This window comes from Homalodisca vitripennis, chromosome 3 (genome assembly GCF_021130785.1).
Source record: "Homalodisca vitripennis isolate AUS2020 chromosome 3, UT_GWSS_2.1, whole genome shotgun sequence".
NCBI lineage: Eukaryota > Metazoa > Arthropoda > Insecta > Hemiptera > Cicadellidae > Homalodisca > Homalodisca vitripennis.
In genome coordinates this window covers 97,862,898-97,889,916 of record NC_060209.1, presented here as the reverse complement: position 1 = coordinate 97,889,916, position 27,019 = coordinate 97,862,898, and the positions used below count along the sequence as shown (strand labels likewise).

At 31.8% G+C, this 27,019-nt stretch overlaps 1 protein-coding gene across 1 annotated transcript; it reads right to left on the bottom strand.

Annotated features, from left to right (window-relative positions):
• Positions 1–297: 297 nt before the first annotated feature.
• LOC124357221 (serine/threonine-protein phosphatase PP1-beta catalytic subunit) lies at positions 298–18,829 on the bottom strand. Its single transcript, XM_046808770.1, has 8 exons — positions 18,702–18,829; positions 15,367–15,498; positions 12,452–12,682; positions 9,482–9,658; positions 6,851–7,002; positions 4,833–4,967; positions 3,437–3,539; positions 298–2,430 (listed from the first exon to the last, which is right to left on the bottom strand). The coding sequence occupies exons 1-7, from the start codon at positions 18,751–18,753 to the stop codon at positions 3,441–3,443; spliced, it is 978 nt and encodes a 325-aa protein (XP_046664726.1). The 5' UTR covers positions 18,754–18,829; the 3' UTR covers positions 298–2,430; positions 3,437–3,440.
• Positions 18,830–27,019: the final 8,190 nt, after the last annotated feature.

Below are 27,019 nucleotides of genomic sequence, written 5' to 3'. Positions count from 1 at the left end.
CAGCTAAAGAACCTTTACTTCCAGTGCTGCCTGATAACAGGCAATAAAACAAATCTACAAATAATACGATGAACAATATAATCATCCAAACAACTTCAAGAAATCAGATTAGTAGGTAAACTCTTACTTGATTAATTTTTTAATCTGAGATGGCGAGTCTATTCTTGTAAAATTACTTAAAATATGTTAAAATCCTAACATCAAATTTTAATGTGGCAATTAATTAATTGTTTGATCAAATTTTATAAATAATAATAAGTAAGTTTTTCAAAGGGATTCAATTAAAGAAAATCTGTGTAGTTTCTTAAATTCTTGAGTTTTAATATAAATATTTACAACTTACATAAACAACCATTTAAATCCAGAAAAATAAAGACAACCATAGTTTGAGACATTTGCGATTGTCGGCATTTTATTCATAGCAAACAAAAAGTTAACAGCTACTTACACCTATATTATTAACAACATATAACAGTGTGAGATTAAATTAAAAAATACATTTTTCTTCATCTATTTTGGACTGACAATATCTTATGATAGTTATGAATGGAAATTAAATAAAATGAAGATGATTAGATGTATCTGAGAAGTGGATAATTTGTCAGTCTTCTTATGACAGGATATGATATATCATTTGCAATGTAAATTAATGAAATTCTTAATTATTTTAAAACTGTGATTTGATATATATGGAATTTTAAAGGTTAATTTTACATATTAAAATATGCTAAACTATTCCCATTGATAAATAGCACTTAGAAATGCACATCTCTCTTTTGCAACTTTTTGTAAAAACTTATACTGCAACAAAATTTATTTAAACAAAAATAAATTTACTAAAATTGCATCAAAACAAGTGGAATTTGTGAACACAGCCCAAAGGGGCAATGCAAACAATTATCCTATTGTCAATAATTGTTATTTAACTATACTTAGGGGAACTATAACAATACTCACTCAACTAGTGAAACTAATTAAATGCGTTCTTAAAATCACAATTAATTAATCACTAAAAATGACGAACTTGTGGAATAAATAGCAATAAAATTATATTTTTTTGGTCAAAAGCAATATATTAATTCAAAAACATCTTGTAAAACAATAGACATTATCGCACACACTGTACCTGAGAGACAAATTTTGAAACCAATGTAAGAATTAAATTGAAGGCAAAAATAATGCGATTAAGGTCAAACAAAACTTTTATTAAAGCAGTGTTGAGTTAAAAACTTTTACCATAATCATAGAAAATTGTAAAATTCTAATTACTGTACTTTAGAAAAAATTGGAACATAATGAGAACAGTATTTTAAAACTAGTGACAACAAGCTGGAAAAAGAGGGTATTTAAATTATAATAATAAAAATATTAATACATAAATGTATGTAACTCCTCTGGGTTATATATTACTGATTAAAAAGAAATGTAAAATGTTTTTATTGTTGCATAATTAGATTTTAATAATGAAAATTTTAAAACTGTTGTAGTATGGAATGTCAATGGCAAAAGAGAAAATGATCATACACCATGTTATATTGGAAAGTTATGGTCGGTCGAATGGTAGCATTCTATGGAGGGATCACTTCCATAATAAAATATAGATTAATATTAATTAAACATCATAAAGATTTTTAAATAATAATTTCTTAATAAGAAAAATATATATACCACTAATTTACAATTCTGGTCTTTGCTATAAGACATTCTATATTTTACTGTATGTACAATGAAATAATGGTTCAGGCTAAGGCTATACACCGAAAGTGCCCACTTTGGCTACTTGCTCAATTTAGATATACAAAATTTGTTAACACCTAAGACAGGGACTTTAAGCAGATTAGGACTGGTAGTTACACTGCTTAACACATCACAAAAACACATTAATAATGTACAATACAGAAGGAAATATATTATGATAATAATTATGACCAACTAACAGAACTTAAGAAAAATGGCATCAAAAACATTCTAAAGTGATTTATTAAAGTTTATTTGTATACAACATTATTATTGCTTGCCTTATAAACCTTAATTTTTCAAGGAACTATAATGATTCAAATTTACTAGTAAGGTAGTTTTAATAAGAGAAATACTATGAAATCTTTATACGCATTTAAGCAGGAAATAGATATCTGTTTTTTAAATATTCTACAAAGTACTGTATGTGAATTGATAGGAAGAAACATTTCAGTTCCTGCACTGGATATAAGGCAAGTAATAAACGTACATAGGAAGAAGTAAAATACAATCATTAAACTAGTTTCCTCATTTTATTAACTAAAATACTTGTTAAATGACGTTGGTGTGTATTTTAAACAAATAAAAAACTATTTAAAACATTTAAAATTGTAAAGTAAGTAAAAATAAACTTTCTTCTGGTAAGAGTCACTGCCTCCTATGACTTCCCTGTGAACAAGTGTTTCCAAAACTCTGAAAAAACACAATAAAATATATAATTTAAATTTTTGTACGGTTTTAAAATAGTATTGCTGGAAAGTGAAGTCTTTTGTTATACATTCACTCATATATACGTATATATCTCTCGCCGCAATTTCCCTGTAACATGCTAAACGTAATAACCTGAGGAAGCATCTTCACAGAGTCTGCACTGTAGATTGAATACTAGGCATGAGGAAACTGCTTAACACCTACTCTTTGATTTTTCTGTAATAGCAAGGCAGCACTACACCATCTTTGGTAGTTTGGAAAAGGGTGGTGAATTCCCCAGGAGGACCTGATCAATTGTTTTCGGCGGTTTATAAAAATGCTAAAACTGTAAACTGGTTGGCCTCATGATCTACTTCTGGGATGAGCAAAAGGCCCTTGAGGCTTATGTACATGGCAATAGGCCACCCCTTACAATAACACGTAACGATGCATTATATTCATTGCAGTTCGAAGAAATTCTATCAGAATGCGCGAGAGTGCTTGTTTGGTCTTCCATTGTGACGTTGATGGTGAAGTGTGACGCATCAAAATGGTTGTCACCAGTCACAACATTAATTTTCCATATGTAAGCTTGAAGTGGGTAAATACACTCATGAAAGACAACAGTTGAGCACGTATTGTTTACCAACTTTTTTATATATTAATTGACCAACATATATGTAGTACAAAAGTGAACTTTTAAAAATAATTTTAGGAGAAAATATAAAATTAAGCACAATGGTAGTTATAATTTACTGTACTAAGGGTTAAGTTGTAATTACTGATAATTTTCAGCAAGTGCAAAACATTATTAACATTATCTGATTAGTTTGAAAATCTGTCCTCCATGAGCTATGCCGGTAGTACTTAATCTTAGCCCCGTCTCACCTTAACTGATGACCAATATATCGCACAGCCAGTTCCGATTCCATAATATTTTGGCAAAAGTTCCAATACAAATACTAAAAAATTGTATCGCTTGTACTAAAATATTTTTGTAAATACTTACTGGTTTATTTTTTCTTTATAGGGTTACGTTGAGGAGTCGATGGGCGACCAGAGTTGATACCTTGATACTGATACTTGGCTTTCTTCTCGGATGGTTTCAAAATCTGAAAATTTCCAAATACAATAATTACATAAAAATCCAGAATGTTCACTCCCCCCAATTAATTAATGCCTGGATAATAAGATATAGAGGCAATCTTATTACCTTATACTACCAATTAACCTACCACTGAACCTGGCAATTACATGGGTTTGCAATTTATAAGAATACACACTGTAATGTTTCTAATCCCAATAAAAAAAGAACATTCCAGTGAACGATATACAAAATAGAAGTTTGTCACATCTTTTTATTTATCTATACCGGTTAAAAAGTATTTTTTGTCAATATAATGTGTATGCAAGTTAAATTTGGAACTTAATACATGTTGAGATTTGTATAAAACCCTAAAATTTTATTACAATTAAAGAAATAACTTTGGAAACATTATTTCGTACTTATTGTAGACTAAAAATTACCTTTGAGTCATGCCATAAACTGTATTGATAAACATGCCATAAACAGTGATATTTTAACACTAAAAATGTAATGAAAAACAACAACTTATGCTATTCTATACTGCCAGCAAACAGTTTCATAATATTCAAACAATTACATGATGTAAACAAACTGCTTGATTAAAAACCCCAATAAAATAAAATCAATAAAACGTTTTAATAATGATAAAAGGATAGGATGATTTGCCCGCTACCTAATGAGACAAATAACAGCTTTACACAGCCCTGACTGTTTCCGATAGATTGCTTATGAATACTGTTTGCACAATAACATGTTTTATAAAGCAATGTGGTGCGGTGAGACTGTCATGAGACAACAGAGAATTTTTTTTATTAACACATTCTTCAAGTTCAGTTTTAACATCAGCGTCAAAATTAACATTTATAAAAGTTTTATATTGTGATAGCAAGGTATAAATCAAGAACAAAAAAACTTAATAGGAGTAGAATGGATGTTCTTTTAGCCAGTTGCCAAGCCGCTGTCTCAAGCGCTGGCTGTCTGTACCCTCCACTGCTGGTGGTGGTGGAAATGGTGCTGAGAAACTACTGAAGGGTTCATTCTAACTGGTGTTTAAGTCTGACCTGAGAGACTTATATCTAACACTGGATTAAAAAATTGTTATCTGTTAATCATCCATTGTCAATGAAAAAATCATAAAAACAAACAGAGATGGTCAATGATAAAAATATAGCAATTACTGTTGCTTTGATGTTAATAACATATGATATGTGTGCAAGTATATTTCTTTATACAAATTGCATTTAACTTGATAACCCAACAACCTAACAGTACTATTACGTGTAGTATGTTTTACTGTATTATGAAATAGTATTTATACCTGAAAGGAACACATGAGAGTTTCATCAACAGACATCATGCCACCTGCATTGTCAAATTCACCACAATAGTTGGGTGCTGAGAACAGGGTAACCAACTGTCTTTTAGCGAAGAATTCATAGCCATCTTCAACAACCTAAAACACAATCCATAATAAATACATAACATCATTAGAGGACAGTAAAAAGAAAAATATGTGCAATATGTTTGAGAAATGTTGGCACCATATTGTGTTTTTTATTAACCCTTATAACCCCGGCCATTATAACCCCAAAAATTCCAAGCCATTTTAAACAAAATGTATGAGTTGTGTAAACTCATATTTATTAAATTAAGTTTACAGATAAAATATCCTGAAAATTCTGATTTGTAATATATATATATATATATATAATTTTTTTAATTATATATATATATATATATATATAAAATAAAAAAAAATTTAAATTTCAAGTTTGTTGATGACAACCAAATAATTGATATAAATACAATAACATTTGACACACAAATATTTACTCATTTTATGTTAAATTAAATTCTTAATCTAATGAAACAAAAATTATAGGGCTATTTTATTTACAACTTGGGTAACAAGTTTTTGTAAGCACATGTCATTTTTTTTTGCCATTTTTGTGCAAGTAAATGTAACACGAGCTTTGAGATTCATAGTACTTAACATAAAACCAAAGTTATTTCTGATAAGATAATAAAACTGCATATATTTAAAAACGTTTCAATTTAATATTTACATCACTAGAAATTGTTTTCCGAAATTTCAAGATAGCTATCACTCAAATAGTAACTGCCCACATCCACGCAACACAACTAAGTTACTAATTGGTGTATTTTCACGTGCAGGAGCCTTTGAACGATTCCTTTTAATCATTTTCAAATTAAAACTAACTCAAATTTAACTGTGTAATTTATTTTGCTTAAACCAACAAACATGAAGCAAAGTGGAATATTCAAAACGTAGTAAAACATAGTTGTCTACAACAAACAATGAGCTGTCAGCTGAGATGACTTTCAATTTCTCAATCACAGACTGACAAAATACAAATCAAAGCTTTAGGAACTAATATATTTTGATTAAATACCTCTTTGTACACATGTCTGTGGAATTTAAAAGCATGGCCATAATAAAAAGTGCAGTCCACACAATATGGATGTTGGGTGTTCACGCCATTGTTACGACATCCGTATATTACGGATGTCAGAGTCAGAAAAGTAATCAATAACATTATATTTTATAAGGTAATTACCACAAAATTTTACAAAATCATATGCCCTATGCATTTGTGAAAATAATGCTGTTTTATTCGCTAGCTACTTTGTTTTGCTTTCTCGTCCATTTTTTAATCATTATCTTAAGTTCAAATTTAAGTATTACTTATCATTACTACATTCCCTAAGCAGTGCTCTCGATTTCTCATCAAATAATTAATTTTAGTCAATTTATTAGTTCCTTGTGCAACATGTGGTAGTATGCCTCCCTTAAGTAAAAAATACTTTTTAAAACATAAACTTATGGGACCTAAGTAACCTTAAACAACTATAACTATCACTCTGTACATATGGAGGGCTTCAACAGAATAAGAAGAGCAGGCTACCTTTGCCAGACTTCGTCAACCACGGAGAGATTCTGTCTGGCTTTTTCCTCTTTTTGGTCATAAAAATATTGTATAAATAAACTTCATTTGAACAAATAGGATTAAACGTTGTTTTAAATCAACAAAATATGGTAAAAGTCTACTTTAAGTTAAAATAGGTATCAGGGCACATTGAAAAACAACTAATTGGTTAATGACAATAATTTTGTTCCCGTTCTTGTGCCATAATGGTATTAAAAGTTACCAGTTGTATATTCTTCTTTATGTCTATACGTCTCTCATTACAAAATGTGACGCCAATTACTCTCAAATATATAAAACTCTTCTATAACATCTTTTTTGGACTCAGTCAACTTGCTGAGTTTATTTAGCTATATGTCGGATGTTTGAAATGAATACAGTTTTGTACCTGATGTGCTCTGCAGATGAGATCAAGGTCGTGTCGGTTTAAAAATTTGCTAACAACATCTGCTCCAAAGGTGAAGCTGACTCCACGGTCATTCTCTCCCCAGCCGTGGACATCTTTGTCAGGGTCAGACCACAGAAGATCACACAGCAACCCTGGAATAAAAGATTGGCCTTTAAAATCATAAGCATTATTAGTTGTTTTAATTTGTGAGACCACAAGTAACTACTTAAAAATGTATCTTGATTCTAAAAATTGAGGCAAAAAGAAGTTTTGCCACAAATTAAATATTACACAATTAAGTTTATCAGAGAAACCTTACGTATCTGATTAACCGAAGAACCACCAAACAAAACCATAAAGAATAGAACGAGCTAAAATATTTCCATCTATATTAATTATCTGTTAGATGTAAACTGAGATAATCTGGTGCCTAAAATTACCATTGTATGGTGAACATAATGTACATCCAAAATAGGTAGACAACAGCAATGAAAACTTAGAATAAAATTCAGAGGAATGCTCTGCCAATAAAAGAAAATTCTTACAACTTCTTCACTCAGTTCTCCTCACACCACTGCCTTTGAACTCTTCTCTCCACACATAATCACAACTCTTATCAACTCATCTTTTCATGTTCCAAGGTGCAGACTTCATTGTTTAGCACACTGATCATGGCACAGCCTGCCAATCAACTCTTGCCGGTCGCATAGTCCAGATCACTACTTGTACTTCCACTGCAGCTGTAGTATTGCTTCACTGCACTATATGTCCAATATATATCATGCCCACTCTGATAATCATGCCCAATATTGCAGACTGAATTCTGCCAGTTTTGATGATACAGTCCTGGTAAACAAATATTGAAACCATAGACAAAGACAAAAAGTATTAATTGTATGAGTTTCCTGGAATGCAAGAGCATGGACATTTCTCCCTGGTAGTAATTTACTCAGATAGTCACAGTTACCTTGTTTATACCCTCCAGTTAAGCTAACAGATTTACAACAGCTGCTATGAGGTCCCAAGTGTAGCAAGTGACAAACCAATTACTATAGGTTATTTACAGTTTAGAATCACCAGGAGCTTTAACACATTGAATACGGAGCCCGAGTATAGGTCGGGCTAGCACGCACGCCGTTGTATAAATAATAAACTTACTTCAAACCTAAAATCAGAAGCAGGCCTAGATGAGTTTAAAAATATTTTAAAGAAAATTTTAATAAACAAAGACTATTATTGTGTTGACGATTTTATAAAAGATAAGACATTTTAGTTGCTAAGTTTGCACAATACCATTGTATATCAAATATGTTCAAGACGTTTGCTATGCATTTATATGTTTTTATGCCAATAAAGATATTTGAATTTGAATTTATACAGAGCCTGACCTATACTCGGACTCCAGTACTTAATTCAATACGTTTAGGTTTTCGGTAAAAAATCGGGTTTAGTTGTTTCAGACTATTTCCTATGTTATATTGTTTATATTTATACGTCTTTTTATGACAAGTAACAGTTGTGCAGCTGTAAAAATAGTATTTTCAATTATTGCACAACTGCTTAGTTACGTAACCGACTGACGACGCAGTGATGCGAGGACTTTTATTTATAAACAAAGTTCCACTGTTACTGAAAATGGAAGTAACAACTCGCTGATAAATGTTGGTTTATTTTATTTTGATTGGTTTCTTAGTGATACAAGTTTCATTTTTCTTGATCATTGCGTAAAATGAGTATTCATATAGACAAAATAACGGTGCGCATGATACGTGATGTGATGTCAGATTCTCAGCATGATTTGGAGAAGGATGATCATATTTTTAATGAAAATAAAAGATCATCTGCGATTCAGTTTGAAAGAATCTTGGGCCAAATTTATGATTCTGGATTGTAGGGTGAGTTTCTCAACGACAATGATCCTGATCCAGAATTGGAGGTTAGGCCTAATGATCAAGATGTGAGTGATTATGATAGGCCTTCCATTAGTACTAACATGAATACTTTCTTTCTTCTATGTTAATTGTATATAAAAAACACATTTATAGAACACAAGGTGGTTAAAAAAACTATTATACAACATTAGGGGGTTGAAAAATAAAATGTTTATGCAGTTACAATTTTTCAAATTTTATTTTTTTCCATAATTTTGTTCAAATAATTATTTTATCATAAAAAAGGCACATTTTCTAAATCTGCGTGTTCTCCTCTTTAATTTGATATATAATATGTTAGGTTTAAACAATGTCTTCATAATTAAAAATCTTTTTTAATCACAAAAAACGGCCAGTATGCTGAGTAAATTCATTGTTATAGGCTTAGGGTTCAATGTGTTAAGGACTGCTTCCGGACACAGGCAACTTCATTCCTCGATAGAATAGCTATAATAGTTATTATATTATAACTATTATTATGATGAGAATTCATGACATTGTACACACTGTATTAACGACTTAAATTACAAATACGCCAGACAAATAAAAATTTTGATTTCAATTATTGAATGTGTCTTTCCTACCCAACCAAAAATCTCTTGTAAATTCTCGCTTTTGTTCTCCTTACTAACATTTACAAATTTATGTAGACGACTAACTAAAATTTACAAAATTTTAAAAATAATAAAGCAATAAAGACCTGTATCTGGCACGTCAGTGGGCCTCATGATGCGTCTGATTTGTTCCATCCCTTGCAGATCTGGACTCAACCCTCCGTGGCAGCAGAAAATCTTCTCGTCTATGATAGCTGCAATTGGCAAGCAGTTGAAGCAGTCTGTGAATGTTTTCCATAGCTTGATATTGTACCTCCTTTTACCTAAAACATTTTCAAATTTTATTTGTTACAAAATAGTGGAAGTTTTATTAAAACATTATCTAAGGCTGAAAAGTGTCCTACACATACTAAAACAATTTGCCTACTACATACAATATTATATAGTTTTTAATGAAGTAATGTTTTTGTGGCCGATGAACTATTATAAAATCAACAAGATCATTTAACATTAGAGTGTCTTTAAAAGTGTTTGTTTTTAAACTTATTAAATTAGAATGTAAATAAAATGTCAACTTAAATTTTTAGTTTCATAATATATTGAACTGTATTAACAAAATATAAAATACAATATCTGTATATGGATATCTAAATGTCTCATACATTATATTAAATAAAACTGATTTTGAAAACATTATTCTGTGAGCAACTTTTGTAGGTATTAATAACCAACTACCTTATGTTTTTATGGTAACTGCTATGTAGCTGTCACTTAGTTATTGATTAGTGTCTCCAAAGTGACTTTAGTGACAAATTCCTAGCTGACTATTATAGAAATCAGAAGAATTTTCCAGTATACTCATAACTGGATGCATCCTAGCAGTAGTTGCTATCAATTTAATTGAAAACAACAACGATATTAACGTATTACCATTGATCGTGCATTTACAAAATGCAAGATGCTGCAGTAAGTTTTAAATTGGTAATAAACTTGCTTTTGTAGCAATAACTGTATAACAAATTCCATACGTAATCTCAATTTCTTAACATGCTTTAAATATATATTTCTACATTAGTTTTTAATAAGACTGAATCCACTAACAAAATAACCTTGGTTTCCTCCTAAAAAAAAGAAACCACAGTTGAATAGGAACCTCTTCAGTGTTCTACATACATTTCTGATCTTGATACACTCATTAAAACTTCAGAAGGTTTTTTCTGAAAACTTTTCTGAAAGAACACTGCTAACAATTTGTCATTCTAATTTTACACTGACTTTAGAAAGTTTATATGAGTTAAAAAAATTATATATATATATATATATATATATATATATATATATAAATGCAAATCCACAAAAATGTGTCAATGTAATTTTTTTGTATTTAGGGAAATCGAAAAAAATCTCATCATATGAATTTGTGTTTTTACAAATAAGAATTTGAGATATAACCTTTTGTTCCCCACTGGGTTTACTCACCAAGTCCAATTAATTTCATGCGAATAATGCCTATATTTCAATATTACATGTAAATGTTACTCACTATAAACCAATAAATAGTAATTTCCTTGCTTTTTTTCAAGGAAGAACCTCATAATATTGTTGAAAAAACTTAAGTAATGCAAATTAATTTGATTCATTTTTTAAATTTTTAAAATAAAGTAAAATTAAATTTTTGTTCAGGTTGTTTACCTACTTTATTTCTTTCTGGGTCAAAACTGTAAGGAAGGTCATAATGATTAACCATCATAAGGATTAATCATGTTCTAAATACCTACATAATTAAGTTCATGGCTTAGGAAACATGTCATTTGAAAATAAAAATGTATATTGAATTATATATATATATATATATATATATATATATATATATATATATATATATATATATACACACAACGTACTGTATTTGATTCAGAAAAAATTTACATTTTAGTTTATGTTTTACTAATTACATTGGTAAACTGTAGAAGTGGATTAGTTGGTTTGCTCTTTTGAATAAAGTAGTCTACTTGAAACATAGTTTTAGGCCTACATTAATTACTTGGGTTCTTTTTCACTTCAAAACTGAATATTTTATCAGTAGAATAGTAAAAAACTCTAAAAATAAATAAGTTGTTTCTATAAAAATGGTAACAACATTTACAACTGTATAAATAAAACAACATAAAGAAAAATTTACTGTCTGAAACTATTTTCAAAATATACACATCACCTCACCGTTATGCTTAGGCTTAGGCCACCTCTATGTAGTAGGATACTTGTGAAAATATGAGCCCCAGATTTGCATGGGCCTAATTTGCACATTTTTTTGCACACCCTACTTAGTGCTGAAGGGTGTTGTTCAGTCTCGCTGTCATCTAAATCACGATCACTTATTACACTTTCGTCCTCAGAAATAGCAATATCATCATCGTCACTATCAAAATCAAATGCATTCTCAATGTTTTCTATCGTGCAAAACATTTATATCACTACAACCTTCGCTCATTGACGCCATTTCAGTTGAAAATGAAAATTCACTTTACGTATTTATTTGATGACAACTAAATAAACATAGTAAATCTTTATCTATTCCTTAAACAAACAACTTCAAAACAAATATTTAACTAAACAGCAGCAGATGCTACAAGTCTCTGGTTGGCTGAAAATAAATATTACGCAGGATTTCAGTTACGCATCGTAATACTGAAAGTGAAACCATAAAGGAAGGTAACTTATGGATGGTTATTTAAAACCCTTTCACAAGATCTACAGAGATGCTATACTCATCAAAAATGAGCATGAATAATGGTTTTTTAGATATTCACGTTGCAACAGACATTGGACTTAGTTCACCTATGAACCCCAAAATGTTTAGTATTTCTTAATATTGAAATACAAGCAAGTATTTGTACAATGAGTAAATACAAGTAAAAATAAAAACTTTTGATATTTCAGAAGCAAGATTATACTTTTTCTCTATTTTTGCAACCACATTAATTTTATGGCAATCGAATAATATTTATTTGTTTAAAAGTTATGTTATATAAAAATATGTAAATGCGCCAAATATGTGGTGGGTGCCACTTTCGGTATAGTGATTGGTAAATGTGATTACTACCGATCACACTTACATTCATCATAGAAACCATAAATCCTGTTGATGCTGGCACATTCGTGGTTCCCTCTCAGCAGAAAAAAGTTCTCTGGGTATTTGATCTTGTAAGCCAACAGCAAGCAGATTGTTTCCAGAGATTGTTTGCCTCTATCAACATAGTCGCCAAGGAATAGGTAGTTGGCTTCTGGTGGGAATCCACCATACTCGAACAATCTTAGCAGATCTGTATATTGTCCATGGATGTCTCCTGAAAATTCAACAAATCGGGATGAAAATCACATGAAGATATTAAATTGTCAGGCTATATACAAATTACAGGATTGAAAAACTCAAATAATATTGCTCACCTTTTTCTATCTTATTCCATGAAACAAGAGATAGGCTATTAATTTATATTTGTACAAAGAAATTGTAAAAAGTGAAACCAGAACTGTCAGTTTCATAGCCATAGTCAAACCACTTTATTGTATAATATGTACAAGATACAAAATAGCTTCACTACAATAAACTAAATATATTAATTTAAAAATATAAATAAAAAAAGGGTACAATCAGTACAACACATTAGATAAAACTTGCATCTTAAAAATTTACCTTAAATTCTTTTTTAAATGAATGTATCGTTTTCGTATTAACATATTCCTCAAAAGAATATAGAGATAAATTAGTTAAAAAATCCTTTACTTTACCTCTGCAATAGGTTTTCTTTTTGTAAAATTCGAGATTGTGTTGATCGATATGTCTATTAAAACGAGTATTATATGTATTTTATTAGTTTTTAGTATAAGATCAAAAAGTTGTTTTACATAAATTATTCATTCAAATGTGTGTAAACCATATACTGTCAGAATTCCAAGCTCACAAAAAATATGTTTAACAAAATCCATATCTTAAATTTATCATGACTCTCAAAGATTTTTTTGTTACTCCATAAATGTTTATTTTTAAAGTTAAATGTGAGTGGATCAATTATAAATAAATAAATTTAAGTGTATTTAAATTACTAATTTTTGTCATTTGTCGAAATGCATATAGACCAGTAGACACCTTATTAGTAACATGATCTACATGTTTATCCCAAGCTAAAATTTTATCTATTTTAAGTCCTAGAAATTTTCTGTGGTCTACTTGTTTAAGTCTGTAATTAAAAATTTGACATTTAAAAAATAAAATTAAGAGAACTGTTACGAATAGCACAAAATTTTAATGACAGTTGTCAAAAAGTCTTTAAATCAAAGAACGAGCTAGTTGTCATAAACACTTGGGAGGCTCCTTTTTATGAAATACATGTTATCATAAATTTAAAACACAAGTCCCATAAGTAATTGGAAGTGTTTCGAATATACAGAATAAAACATCTCCAAAAAATAATAGTGGTCAGGTCTCTTTGCTTTTTTAGTAATTAAATAACATTTAGATACTGCACCAACAATTAGAATTAAAAAATAAACTCAAATAAAAATAGTTATACTACCATGAATTTTATAGTGGAATATTTGTTTCAGCTTACATGACGCTATAATAATATTAATTACATTATTTATTACATTTTCCTTACAGTTGTTCGACTTTTGGACAGTAATTACAGAACCAGTAATATGTGTCTTTCTTTGACATATTGTTGAGTCAACATGCGATCTGTAGGATATTTATAAAACTTTTGAAAACTCTAAACGTAGACTGTGTTAAACACTCTTAGTTGACAAGTGAAAACGATCGCCCGATCTATCAGACATTAATAGAACTATTTGGAGGGAAACTTAAAAGGCAGACCGCTTTTGCGACCTGAGCTCGTCATCGTGCCGTTAGGCACGGCCACTGCGTGACGAGCCCAGTTCGTCAGTGATCCGCAATGGCTTAATGGTTAAACAATAAAAGTACAATAACTATATCATGAATTCTAAATGACGATGACTGTTGGTGGGTTTAGATATGGTCAAGCACTGCAAGACTGCTGAAGTCTCCAAATCTTTAACAAACAATATAAATTAGCGGTATCAATTTACAATACCGTGACCATGGAAAGGTATGTTCATTTTTTTTTCCTGAAAACTACAATTTTTCCTGAAAATAATAGTGAAGAAAAAATTCGTCGGCAACGAAAATCAAAGGAGTTACGATTTTTTGAAATTCTCTGAAAACTCTGTTTTTGACAGTACCTCTGGCAACACTATCCATATTTGACAGTTTGGTATTCCTCCGCGGCTCTCTAAATTAAAGAAGGGACGCCATTTTGAACTATATTGTTCCTCCGTGTCTATTCTTAACCTCCTTATTGGACAGTTTCGTATAACTCCGCGGCTCTCTCAAATAAAGAAGGGACGCCATTTTGAACTATTTTGTTCCTCCATGTCTATTCTTAACCTCCTAGTTCAATAGTGGTAATGGCACACCTTTGTGTTGGATGTTCGTTATCTGACGTGGAAGCAATTCGTAAAGACGAGTATGGAGTTTTGCAATTTTATGTAAACCGCGGGGCTTATAACCGGACTAGGCGTTGTGGTAATAGGAAGTGTGGCAACGAACTCGTTGTAAACGAATTTGGGGACTTCAGTTTTCGGTGTGGAAAGTACTACAATGAACATTAAGATAAGTGATAAGTTACTGAAATGATAGTGACTAGTACGTTAATCCTGTCAACGATGCCTGCCTGCTGCGCACTGCTTGCTCTTTTAGAAAAAAAATTAACTCGAGCTTGCAAAAGTCGAATCCCAGATCACGGGATGCCCCTGCTCCTTAACGCAATAATGCCCGAAAGGCATCAATATAATACAATAATATTCTTTCCCCCCAGTTTATATGCACCTGTGATAATAATACTAGGCTATAAATGCCCAACCCATGAAAAAAAAAGTCCATTTTCCATGGTCACGGTATTGTAAATAAATACCAAAATAGCTCCTAGGTCTATAACACATAAGAAAAACATACCGCAAATCTTCAATGGTGCTTCCAGTTCAAGTAGGATTGGTTGTTGCAAAAAGATTTCTCTTGACTTCAAGCACAGGCCTCTCACCTCTGCTTCAGTCATCTGTACGGATTTGCCAGGACGACATCCCCTTACTGGAAAAAAACATGAATTTTATTAAAAGTAAGAGGTTCCAATTTAACCAAGAGATTGGCAAAGTTGTAATTATTTTGTGTTACATCAAAATTTTTTGTGAAGTTGATTATGGCTTATTTAACACTGACACTGACATATGATTATGTGCTATTTTGTACACATGTTTAAATAGTAAAAAAATACAGTGTTTTAATGATAATTTTAATTTTTTAAATTACTTTTATATATAAATATGGATTTTTGTTACTATTAAATAAACAATACTTGGAACAACTCTTTCTCCATTCTATCTCATATGCTGTTTCTTAATGTACATAGTAGGAGTATGCGTTATTATGTTTCATGTAATAGACATTGCCAATTTTTGAAGCTATGGATGGCCTTGATCTAATTACCAAAAGTACTAAAACTGTGATTAATTGGTGCTAAGCACTTAATGAATTAATGGGAAAGGACCTATTCTTTAAACTGTAACTTTTGTGAGGTGAGGTATGCAAATTCATAGCAAAGGTATGGAGTGGAATTACAAATTGTAACTAGGCATTTGAAATACACTTTTTAAACATAACTTTGACAATGATTAAAAATCTTGCTTGTACGGAGAAGGGTGAATTTGTTGTGACAACACTGTACTGATCAATAACAATGATTGGAACATTGAACGAACATGTTGAAGCAAATCTGATTCTTTTAGAAACAATGTAAGAAAAACAATCAATCTATCAATTGAAGGTAGATTAAAAATCAATCTATCATTCGAACTATTAATGCTTTCAAAGTATTATTGCATATATGATACAATCAAATTTGGAAACAGGAGAAAAATATAATTTAAAATCGGCAGTAACAATTTTTTAATATTATTTCATGTAAAGAGTTATATACAGGGTGGCGCATAGGTAAGTTTTCCCATAAATTGGGATATTTTGTTTCAATAGGTTGGTAACAATGTTAAGTTGGCAGCAACATGGAGTAAGTTCATTGTTGTCTCTTCCAGTACCTAGTGTAAAGTGACGCTCTTTACATCTGTTATTTCTTTGTGTGTGTTTTAAAATGTTAAAACCTAACAACGAGTTTATATCTTTCAGCTGTGGTGGAAGCATAATAAAAATACTGCTTTAATAATTAAAGAATTTAGTGGTAAATATCCAGGTGTCGCGATGCCCAATCAACAGTATATGCGGAAGTTAAATAAGAAATTTGAAAACACAGGAAGTGTTTTAAATGCCCTGAGGTGTGATCATCCACGATTAATTTGCAACAAAGAAAACCTGCAGACAGTTGCTCAAGTTTCTTTAGCCAGTCCCTTTAAATCGACTTGTAAGGCATCTGATGAACTAGAAATATCAAGAAGCGTGCAATGAATTTTAAACCAATTAAAATATAAGCCATACCATCCTTCTTTACTCCAAGTGCTTCACGAGGATTATTCTGATAGGCAATTGGAATTCTTTGAAACAATAATTATCCGCTCAGAGGCGTATCCAAATTTCTTGCAATTAATTTTGTGGTGTGATGAGGCATGTTTCAAACTAAATGGACACGTTAATCGTCATAACATAATATTTGACATAAAACTTGATAATGCAAAATTGTATTATAGCCTGTAACATTCAAACAAGAAAATAAAATAATGTATTACATAACTTTAATTTGAACCCGATTATATAACTTTTCAAGCAACATAGGCCTATCTTATCACATATTGGTGTGGTAATAGCTTCAAAACATTTTCCTTCAAGTACACCACAATTTAATTGTCATTCAATTTGTTGAATCATGGTATCAATTATGGTATTATTTAAGCCATCCACCCTACCTGAGGGCTTACCACCCTACCCTTGAGGGATATTCTCCTTTTGGGAGAACACAAAAATTCTCACCTAGGATAGACTTTCATAAGCAGCCTACAATCATTATTTGGTTGTTTTTATCGAATGGTTTCATGTTTTTATCAAAAGGAATAATTCAACATACAATTTATTTAACTTACCATTTGACTTCAACTAATTACTTACTGTATAGTAATTTTAATGTAAACAATAAACAGCAAGAAGTAGGTAACTAATATTTTGAGATTGAAAATGTTTAATATGAGAAAAATATGTGAGATATTTCTTACAAGTAATGAAATTTGTTTAAGTAGTTTCAACATGTTGGTTTGCTTCCTATTAACCCATGGGGAAATTCTTTTTACAAAAGCGGTTACTCATTGATATCAAGCTGGGCAAGTTATAAATACTATAAGGCGTCTTTGATATCTAAGTCTAGGCAATAGTTAGTTTTATTGTTTTTTAATGTTATTGTAAAATTTATGTTTCTAAAATTGTAATGTACGAGATTCTTCTTGTTATAGCAATTTATTATAACCCTTATTTAGTGCAATTTTTACATATCAAAGTTGGATAATATATTAAATTGTTCGATAAAAACGGGTGTAGGCCGCTTATTAAAGTCTCCCCCTCACTTATTGCATGAACACAAAATAAACAAGCTGAATTTTAAGTTACCCCATTTTAGCTCTACTAGGCTTAGTTTGTGGTTATGTTAAAAACTGGGTAAGCTATCTATAATTTGTAATCTGAGAATAGGGGTTCTGACTACTATAGCACAAAGAAGAGGCCTCAAAACCAAATAAGCTAATACACAACATTAAGATTAAATACACAAATTGTATGGCCTTCTACACTTAATAAGTTATAACATACAATTGACTGAAAAGTATAAGGCCTACATGACATTGTCAAAATACAATTAATATTGTTTTTATTTTAATATCAAATGAAAATTTTTTTATCAAATATAAGACATTTTTAATTTGCAACTTATTTATTCCCATATTAGACGGCCTAGGGGTAGCCATGACATTTTAAATCTATATTGGTTGAAAGACCAACTTGCATAGCCTTGCCCTTTCAATGTTAATCCAATAAAATAACAAAATTAAAGCCACAAGAAAACAAAATGTTGTGGTATCTATATTATAGCTACTTGATATTCGGGTTGAAATCGTTTTCATTTTCCATTTAACAAGACATTCTCTCGACATAATCACAATTATAGACCTTGAAAATCATGTAAGATGTGTTTGAATGAAAGTCTATAATATGCATGTAAGTTATGAAATTAAACTTTTACGAAGAAACTAGTAATACATGATCCGTAATATGGTACTAATAACTCAAATAAAGTTATGAATTACCTTCCAATAGTCTTTGAATCAAGCTGTCAATGTTTAGATCTATGTCCGCCATTATTCTGAGGATGTCGACTTCGTTCGTGACGTCAAGGGTTTGCTTGTCTGCCCACTTTGTTCAATCATTGTTGCCACATGACAACGTAAAGAATAAAATCTCAAATATATATATATACAATATTTGTAACAAATTTCAGGTCTTATGACATATGTAAGGCCTATTACAGTGTTGATAATAGTGTTTTAATTGACAAGCTGACACTTTGATGAGGCTATTGTACAAATTTTCCATTAGCATCTATATAGCAGAAATCAGTCTGTATACTTAAAAAAAATGTTCAAAACTTTATTAGTCCGGCAAAGTTTGTCACATGGCTCTATTTTGGGCCTAATCCTTTTTATGCTGTATTTGAATGACTTGCTTAGTAATTTAAAATCTCGAAGTGTAAGACGTTTTTAATTTGCAGATGACGTTGGTCTATATGATAAATGTAAGTTTCTTAATTTTGTCACTCATGTTGTTAAACATAGGTATGGCTTAAGGTAACATGGTACCCAAAAACTTAAATTTTATGTGTTTTTGTTTTATAACATAAAATTAATTAATCAGAATTTTTTTCCTGAATTCAGTGATACCAAACACTTGTGAGTAAAAAATATATTTCGTTTATATATTAATTAATTACTAAACCCTTACACACATTTTTGGACCGCAGCGCTGCGAAATCGTGTGCTGCAAACAGCTTGGTAGCAACACACTTGTTATATTACTGTTGGTCAATTATTTTGTACTATTTTGTTCTACAGTTGGTAGCATTGTATTGCTGCAAAAAGGGAAGCAATACATGACAATGACGGAAGCAGTGATATCACGGTTGCGATGGATGGGACATGGCAGAAGCGAGGGCATACATCATTACATGGAGTAGTAACTGCCACTAGCCTAGACATAGCCAAAGTGCTGGATGTTGAATGCCTCAGTAAGTATTGTCCTTCATGTAAAATAAATAGCAAAAAAGACCACCCTAACTGCCTAATCAACTATGAAGGTTCTAGCGGAGGAATCGACGTAGCAGGTGCCCTAAAAGTATTTGAGAGATCACAAGAACCTCCTGTGCCAGTCCAATATATTAACTTTTTGAGAGACGGAGACTGCAAATCTTATGATGCTGTGTGCCAACTAAAGCCTTATGGTGGGGAAGATACTGTAAATAAATTAGAGTGCATCAACCATGTTGAGAAGCGAATGGGAACACGACTTAGGGAACTACGTAAAGTTTATACCTAAGAACAAACTCTTTCCGGATGGTAAACGCCTCTCTGGGAAAGGAAGGTTGACGGACGCTGTGATAAACAACCTACAGGAGTACTATGGAAAGGCAATTAGATCCAGTACAACTCTTGAAGAAATGAAGCAGGCATGCTGGGCAACTTATTATCACAAGATATCAACAGACGCCGACCCATCACACGGTTTGTATCCAATTGGTGGTGACTCTTGGTGTAGGTATACTCGGGCTGCAGCTCATGGTCTACCTTGCCCTGAACACAAACTCTATTCCTCCAGAAGTGATGAAAGTAATTAAACCTGTATATGAAGACCTGTGTAGCCCTAATCTTTTGAAAAGGTGCACGGTAACACACAAAATTGCAATGAGGCGTTTAACAACATCATCTGGACCCGGCTTCCAAAAAATTATTTTGTTAATGCAACTACCTTGAAGATTGGTGTTTTGGACAGTGTAATTTCGTTCAATGAAGGTGTATTAGCTAAAGTACAAGTGTTAGAGGAACTGTGTGGAAGATCAGGGGGAAATTGTGGTGTAGGCCTAAAAAACAGCGATGAGAAGCATGTGCGCCAAGCCGAGGAAGCATATTTGGACATTCAAAAAAGGGCTAGGAAGGCTAAAAAGACAGCTAAAAGAAGGCTTGAACATACAGAAGAGGAAGATGGACCAAGTTATGGAGCAGGGTTATTTTAGGTATTATTTTGAAAGCTTTTTATATGTATTAGTAGTAGCCGTTTTAGGTTTTTGCGATTTCCCGAAAACTGATATTTTTTGTCTTTCGGTACACTTTGTAGCCATATTTATAAACCGATTTCAATGAAATTTTTATGAGTTGTCTTATGTACATATACAAACAGTATTATGAAGTAAAAATCTCCATAGTAACACTGTTTTTGATTTATGAATTTTTTATATTTAAAATTTAGATTTTAAATTTTACAATATTTATTTTGGTGTCAAGTGCTTATTTATAGCCATAAAATAATTTTGGTTCATAATATTGTAGACAATAGTGTCAACTAATAGGGATAATTTTTCTGAGTTGATATAACAACTTTAAAAAAAGTTATGCGTACCTAAAAACAGCAAATTTAACATGGGTAAGATAGGGAGTACCGTGTTACCTTAATTAAGGACTGATGAAATGCCAATAAATTCAACTTAAATAGGCATAATATTCAGAATTTATCACTCAGCTTTTCCTTCAATAAAGGTCACATTAGGAGGCCACATTTAAAAGAAGGTCTCAAAAGATTGCATAACCAATCGTAGTACAGTATGTACATAAATTATTATAAAACGGTATGAGTAAGGATTTTATTAGTTTTTGTTAACCCCTAGAAACAAATTTGACAATCCGGATTCTTAGGTTTTGTTAAACAAGTTCATATAAATAAGCGTTAGATATATCTCTAGTCATAAACCAGATCACTATTTTCTTAGCCATGACAGAGGTACCGGTATGTTAACTTTGATAGAACAAGGACAAACTTTGAAGAAACTAGTTATGTAAATAATTTATTTACTGGACATAATAAATACGTACATATTATATATAATATATTCGGAATTATGGTTCATTAAATTGATACATAGAAAATCAACCTGACCATATTGGACACTATGTCTAAATCTTTCTTCTCAATTTCAAGTTGATTAATTTTAAACTCTTGTATTAACGTGTTTGAAATTCTGATAGACTGATTGCAGGTGTTTTGAATTCATTAAATAAAAATATGTTGTATTTATTCTACTTTCTATGATGTAGCAGTAAATATGATTTCAGTAAATTCCATATCATTTTCTGAATTTACAATATAATATTTTCAAAGGTACATGCTAGTGTAGCCTATCTGATAGGAGCCTGTGGGAAGGAACCGTCATTTTTCTTCTCGTTTCCCACTATTCTTGCTGATAGATAATATTTTATTAGGCACAAGAGATTTTTCTTATGGTCAAGTTACCTGTACAACGTGCTTTCTCGAGATTCCAAATTTGTCCTCCCGTCGTTTTCTTGTCAGTTTTATTTTTAACTAAGACTGCTTGAGTAAATCTGAACAAGTACACTAGCAATTTTTAAAGTTATGAAATGCTAATTAGCGGTAGCTAACCAATTTTCGGAGTCGTGAGCTCGATTTAAAATTTATTTAAACTGAAATAAAGAAGGCTTTTCTTTTCCTAAATCTATTTTAATCGATCTAACTTACTTTTGTTAGTTTTATTCGTATCACTCATTGCGGTTCTTGGAAATCTTTCTATAGTCAGTTTGAAAGGGCTAACTCATGTGGATAGTGTTACTACTAGAGGGATTATTCATGTTACGATCCTTGAAGTCAAATGTACATTTCATACTTTTATTTTTTATTTATTATAACAAAGTATTTATTTTATTTATTATATTCAAAGTCACCTTTCTTATGGTATTACCCTTTAGTGTAACTGTGGATTTGCCAAATAAACTTTCCTGTTGCAGAAAAACTCTTACGCTTAATGTGCTGTTTGCCTGTATCAGCACGCTATAGACTACTATTTATTACCTTATAACTAATCTTTTATCCCTGTATTTGTTGCAGACTTTAATGTTTTATATAGCAGAATATGCCCAAGTTGATGAACTGTATAGATATTAATTAATTCATGTGAAACTAGGAATAGGTTTAATATAGTCACAAAAATGTGTTCTTATACTAGTACGGTGGAATAGATATAACACAAAAGGATTACCCGAAATTAAGTTTAAATAAACACAATAAGTTGAGCTAAGCCCTGTTATAAAACAACCTTAAATATTCAAATAAACAAAACTGTTCATTTAGAAATTAAAACACGTGATATAAATTTAACATATGATCTATTATATTCTCAACAGCTATTTTTTAGTTTAAGTTATAATCCGAGAGATAGGCTGGAAGACGTCTGACTCTAGAGCTCCTTCACTCACAAGGAAGAGGCAGTTGATGACTGACAGAGTTTTGATACCGTTGTTGAGTAGGCTGGTCTGAGACTTCTGATGCTAGGCCTGGTTGATCTCTAATAAGGTCTTTTTTGCAGTAATATCTTCTTCAACATGCCCCTGCAGTTGGCATATGAACCCTTTGATAAATTATTGACATCTGCAGTAGCGAAGTGTCTTGTCAATACTGCAGTTTCTCGACCGTCAGGAAGAGGAACGTAAGCATTATCAGCATTTTAATTTATCAATGTTACATCTTCCTGTAAAGGTCCATATTTAGAGTTACAAATATGGCGCTTCATCAAAATTGGGCCGAATTTCATAAGCCAAGCTGGTGTTATCTCTCCGAGACCAGATTGCCTAGGATGTCCAACATTCTCTCATGAGGGGTGCAGCTTGTGGCAGTACATAAGAAATATCTCAATGCGTGTACAGCTTCATCCAAAACTAATCCCCATTTATAAATATTTAAATTCTTATTTATGAGAGCCAACTGTACAGTTTTCTACACAATCTCCTTATAGCGATCCACCTGCCCATTGCCTTTAGGGTTTTAAGGAGTGGTGCGTCTAGTGACAATTCCGTTGCCGAATAAGTACTCTCGTATATTTCTCGTAACATAAATGCGGTTCCTCGATCAGTATGAATGAATGAATGAATGCAGGTGTGCTTGAATTTTGATATTTCAGTTTCTGGTGAAAGATCTAGGCATGAAAAAGCAAATGGAAATCCTAAATAATCGTTTAAAATAATAAGAATCTAGCGGTTTCTTGAAGATGTTGCCAGGGGCCCTTTGAAGTCAACATTAAACAGTTCCAATGGAGTTGTCAATTTGACTAGTTTTCCTTCATTTCTGCAAAATCTAGGTTTAACTTCTGCACAAATTCTACAAAATCATGTTAATTTCCTGATTTATTCTAGGGTGTATGGTAAATTCATACTTCTGACTAAGTGATACATTCGAGTTTCGCCTGGATGGCGTAGTATGAATTATGGAAACTTCAAGGTCAAGTTTCAATAAGTGCTGATCAAGTTTTTAATTAATAGAACTATAAATTCCCGCACGTGTTAAGGTGTCAGCAGCAAAACCTTCTCGGCCCGGCCTATAAACGACGTCATAGCTGTAACATGAAAGTTCAAGTCGCCACCTCATGATCTTCTAATTTTTTATTTTACCAGACAACTTTGAATGAAACATAAACGAAACAGATTTCTGATCTGTAACCAACTTAAAGAGCCTCGCGAGAAAATTGGTTTGCCACTTCCGGACATCCTCTATGATAGCATAGGCTTCTTTTTCTACATAACTATGCTTCAATTCACTTGAATTGAGACGTCTTGAAAAGAAAGCCACTGGACGTCCATCTTGAGTTAGGATTGCAGCTATTGTAGTATCAGAAGCATCAGTCGCAACAGTAAATGGCTGATCAGGACAAATGGGAATATAGATGAATTTTCAATCTCTTTCTTAGATAATTGAAAGCATGATAGCCTTGGTGTCAAGGGGGTACCCATTCTTTGTAAGCGGCTGGATCTTTTCTGAAAATTTGGGTATGAATCTAGAGAAATGAAAAAAAAACATGCCAACTGTTATTTTAAGGGAAGCTGTATCTGTAGGAAGAAGAAGTCTTAAGGGACAGAAGACGGCCCAGGTCTGGTTAGATCACTCCACTGTGTAACCATAATTCAACTAATTGTGTAACCCAGGAAATTAATTGTGGTAATTGAAAAAGAACTTTTAGTTTTGTTAACAGTTAGACCATATTTGGTCACATCTTGCATAAGTCAGTCCAGAATTTTATTGTGGCCTTCATGAGTATTGACACATATTATAACGTCATCTATATAAGCAATGTATCGTTAAGATTTTCAAACTGAATTATTTCCTCTATAACACGCTGAAATGCAGCAACACCATTAGTAACACCAAATAGGATTCTTTTGAATTGATACAGTTGTACACATGCTTCAAAAGCCGTATAATGTCTATCTTCTTCTCTAATTGGTATCTGATGATATGCATTTTTTCAAGGCAATTGTACAAAATATATAATAATTAACTCCTTAGTTAACTATGTCTTCAATCTTTGGAAGTGGATACACATCAAGGGGTATACAATTATTTAGAGTAAGAGAGTAATCAACCACCATTCGACGTTTATGATTACTGGACGATGTGACGAGAGCTTGTGCTCGCCATGGGGACATACTATGTTCAATTACATCCTCCTTTAATAGATTAGATATTTCTGTGGAGATAAATGTAGAGTCTAATTACATCTGTATATAAACTTGGAAAAATAGAGGGAGACGCATCATTATAATCATTACCAAGTAGTTTAATGCACTGAACAGTCAACTAGTGTCTCAGAACTGAGAGAGTTAGACTCAGCCGTATTCTACGTATTGAGTTAGACGTAATAGTAGAAGGGTAAGTTTTAAATTTAATTTTGTACTAATGAATCGCTTATACAGCTAAACGAGCTCCCAGTGTCAATCAAAGCGCGAGCACATATGTGATTTATTACTACACGAACAGTCTCTTTTGACAACGCAATTTGAATAGCAGCTAAATATCCCTTCTGTGTTCGATTACTGAGAGCACAAGACGCAGCAGCAGACTTACGAAGGGATCCTACTTTTGGAGTCATTCGACATACCTTAAGGAAATGGCCTTTCTTACCACAACCCTTGCATATGGCATTTCTGGCTGGACAAATGTTCCTCAGGTGTCTGTCATAGCCGCAAAACATGCACCTGAGAGCAGCAGCAGCAATATGTGTGTTCTGAAAAGTTCATCAGTTTCTCCACTTTCCTTGTTTCCATTAGATATCTTTTTTGAACTGGCTGGCGTCTGATACATATTAGCATTATGCTTTGCTATTTCTAAGGAACACGCTTGTTCATAAGCGTCCTTTAGAGGTAGATTACAGTTTTCCACCAGTCTTTTTCTTATTTGGGGCGATATGAGTCCATTTACAAACGCGTCTCGGATACAGTCGTCTCTGTTTGTTTCAACCGTTACAGATTTTAAATTACAACCTTTACTCAGTATTCTAAGTTCTTCAAAAACTTATCAATGTTTTCCCCAGGCTGCTGTTTCCGAGTTAACAGTTTATGACGAGCAAACGCTTCATTAACTGGTTTACAGTACAGTTTTTGTAGATTAGTCACAGCATCATTCAGAGTTAAACATTCACTTATGTGCACATATACTGAAGGTGTAACAAGATTTGTTAATAACTTTAGTTCACTACCTACATCAAGTTTTGATACTTCCAAAAACTTCTTAAAAGTTTTATACCAATGGTCCCAATCTCAAAGCAGCGGGGCTATTTGAATCTACATTTAGTTTTCAGGCTTTAAGAGTGGTTCCATTTTATAGTGTTTAATGAATTTGTAGTAGATATAAAACAAAGAGTTTACCTGAATTAAGGTTTAATTAAACACAATTGAGCTAGACACTATCATAAAACAAACACAATCAGAGTTGTACAATTTCAACAAAATATTCAAATAAACAAAGCTGTTCATTTATAAATTAAAACATTTCATAGCATATTAACGTATGATCTATTACTAACGAAATATAGTTTTCTATGTTGGGACACAAAGTTGTTTAATGTCTTGTTACATACCAATAGGATCTTTTCCAAAATAGATTTAATCAAAACCATTTTATTTAATGAATGTCTATATTCTGTAAATAAACTTTACATCGTTGAGAAGTTAGTCAATATAGTGCACTAAGTGTGTACTATGGCACTTAATATGTCATACAAACGCATTTTTACGCAACAATATAATTCTTATTATATACACGCAACATCATTCAGGTTATAAAATATTCTCCCAAAGTTGGATTTCAAATCGGTTACAATGTTTTTTTAAACAGACACGGATATCCTCGGTCCCTATTGAGACTATGTTCTGGGATTCTTGCGTACTTGCATATATATATACACACGTATGTGTGTGTGTGTGTGTGTGTGTGTGTGTGTGTGTGTGTGTGTGTGTGTGTGTGTGTGTGTGTCTGTCTGTTGAATATAGTTATAGAAAAATATCGTAATTCCGTGCTGCTG

What these genes read in the sequence shown, in the direction of transcription:
- LOC124357221 (XM_046808770.1), bottom strand. Translation starts at nt 18,753, where the DNA reads ATGGCGGACATAGATCTAAACATTGACAGCTTGATTCAAAGACTATTG. An exon ending in GATTCAAAGACTATTGGAAG is followed by an intron (nt 15,499 to 18,701) that starts GTAATTCATAAC and finishes GTTTTTTTCCAG; the next exon opens with TAAGGGGATGTCGTCCTGGC. An exon ending in CTCTCATGTGTTCCTTTCAG is followed by an intron (nt 3,540 to 4,832) that starts GTATAAATACTA and finishes GGAAATTTTCAG; the next exon opens with ATTTTGAAACCATCCGAGAA.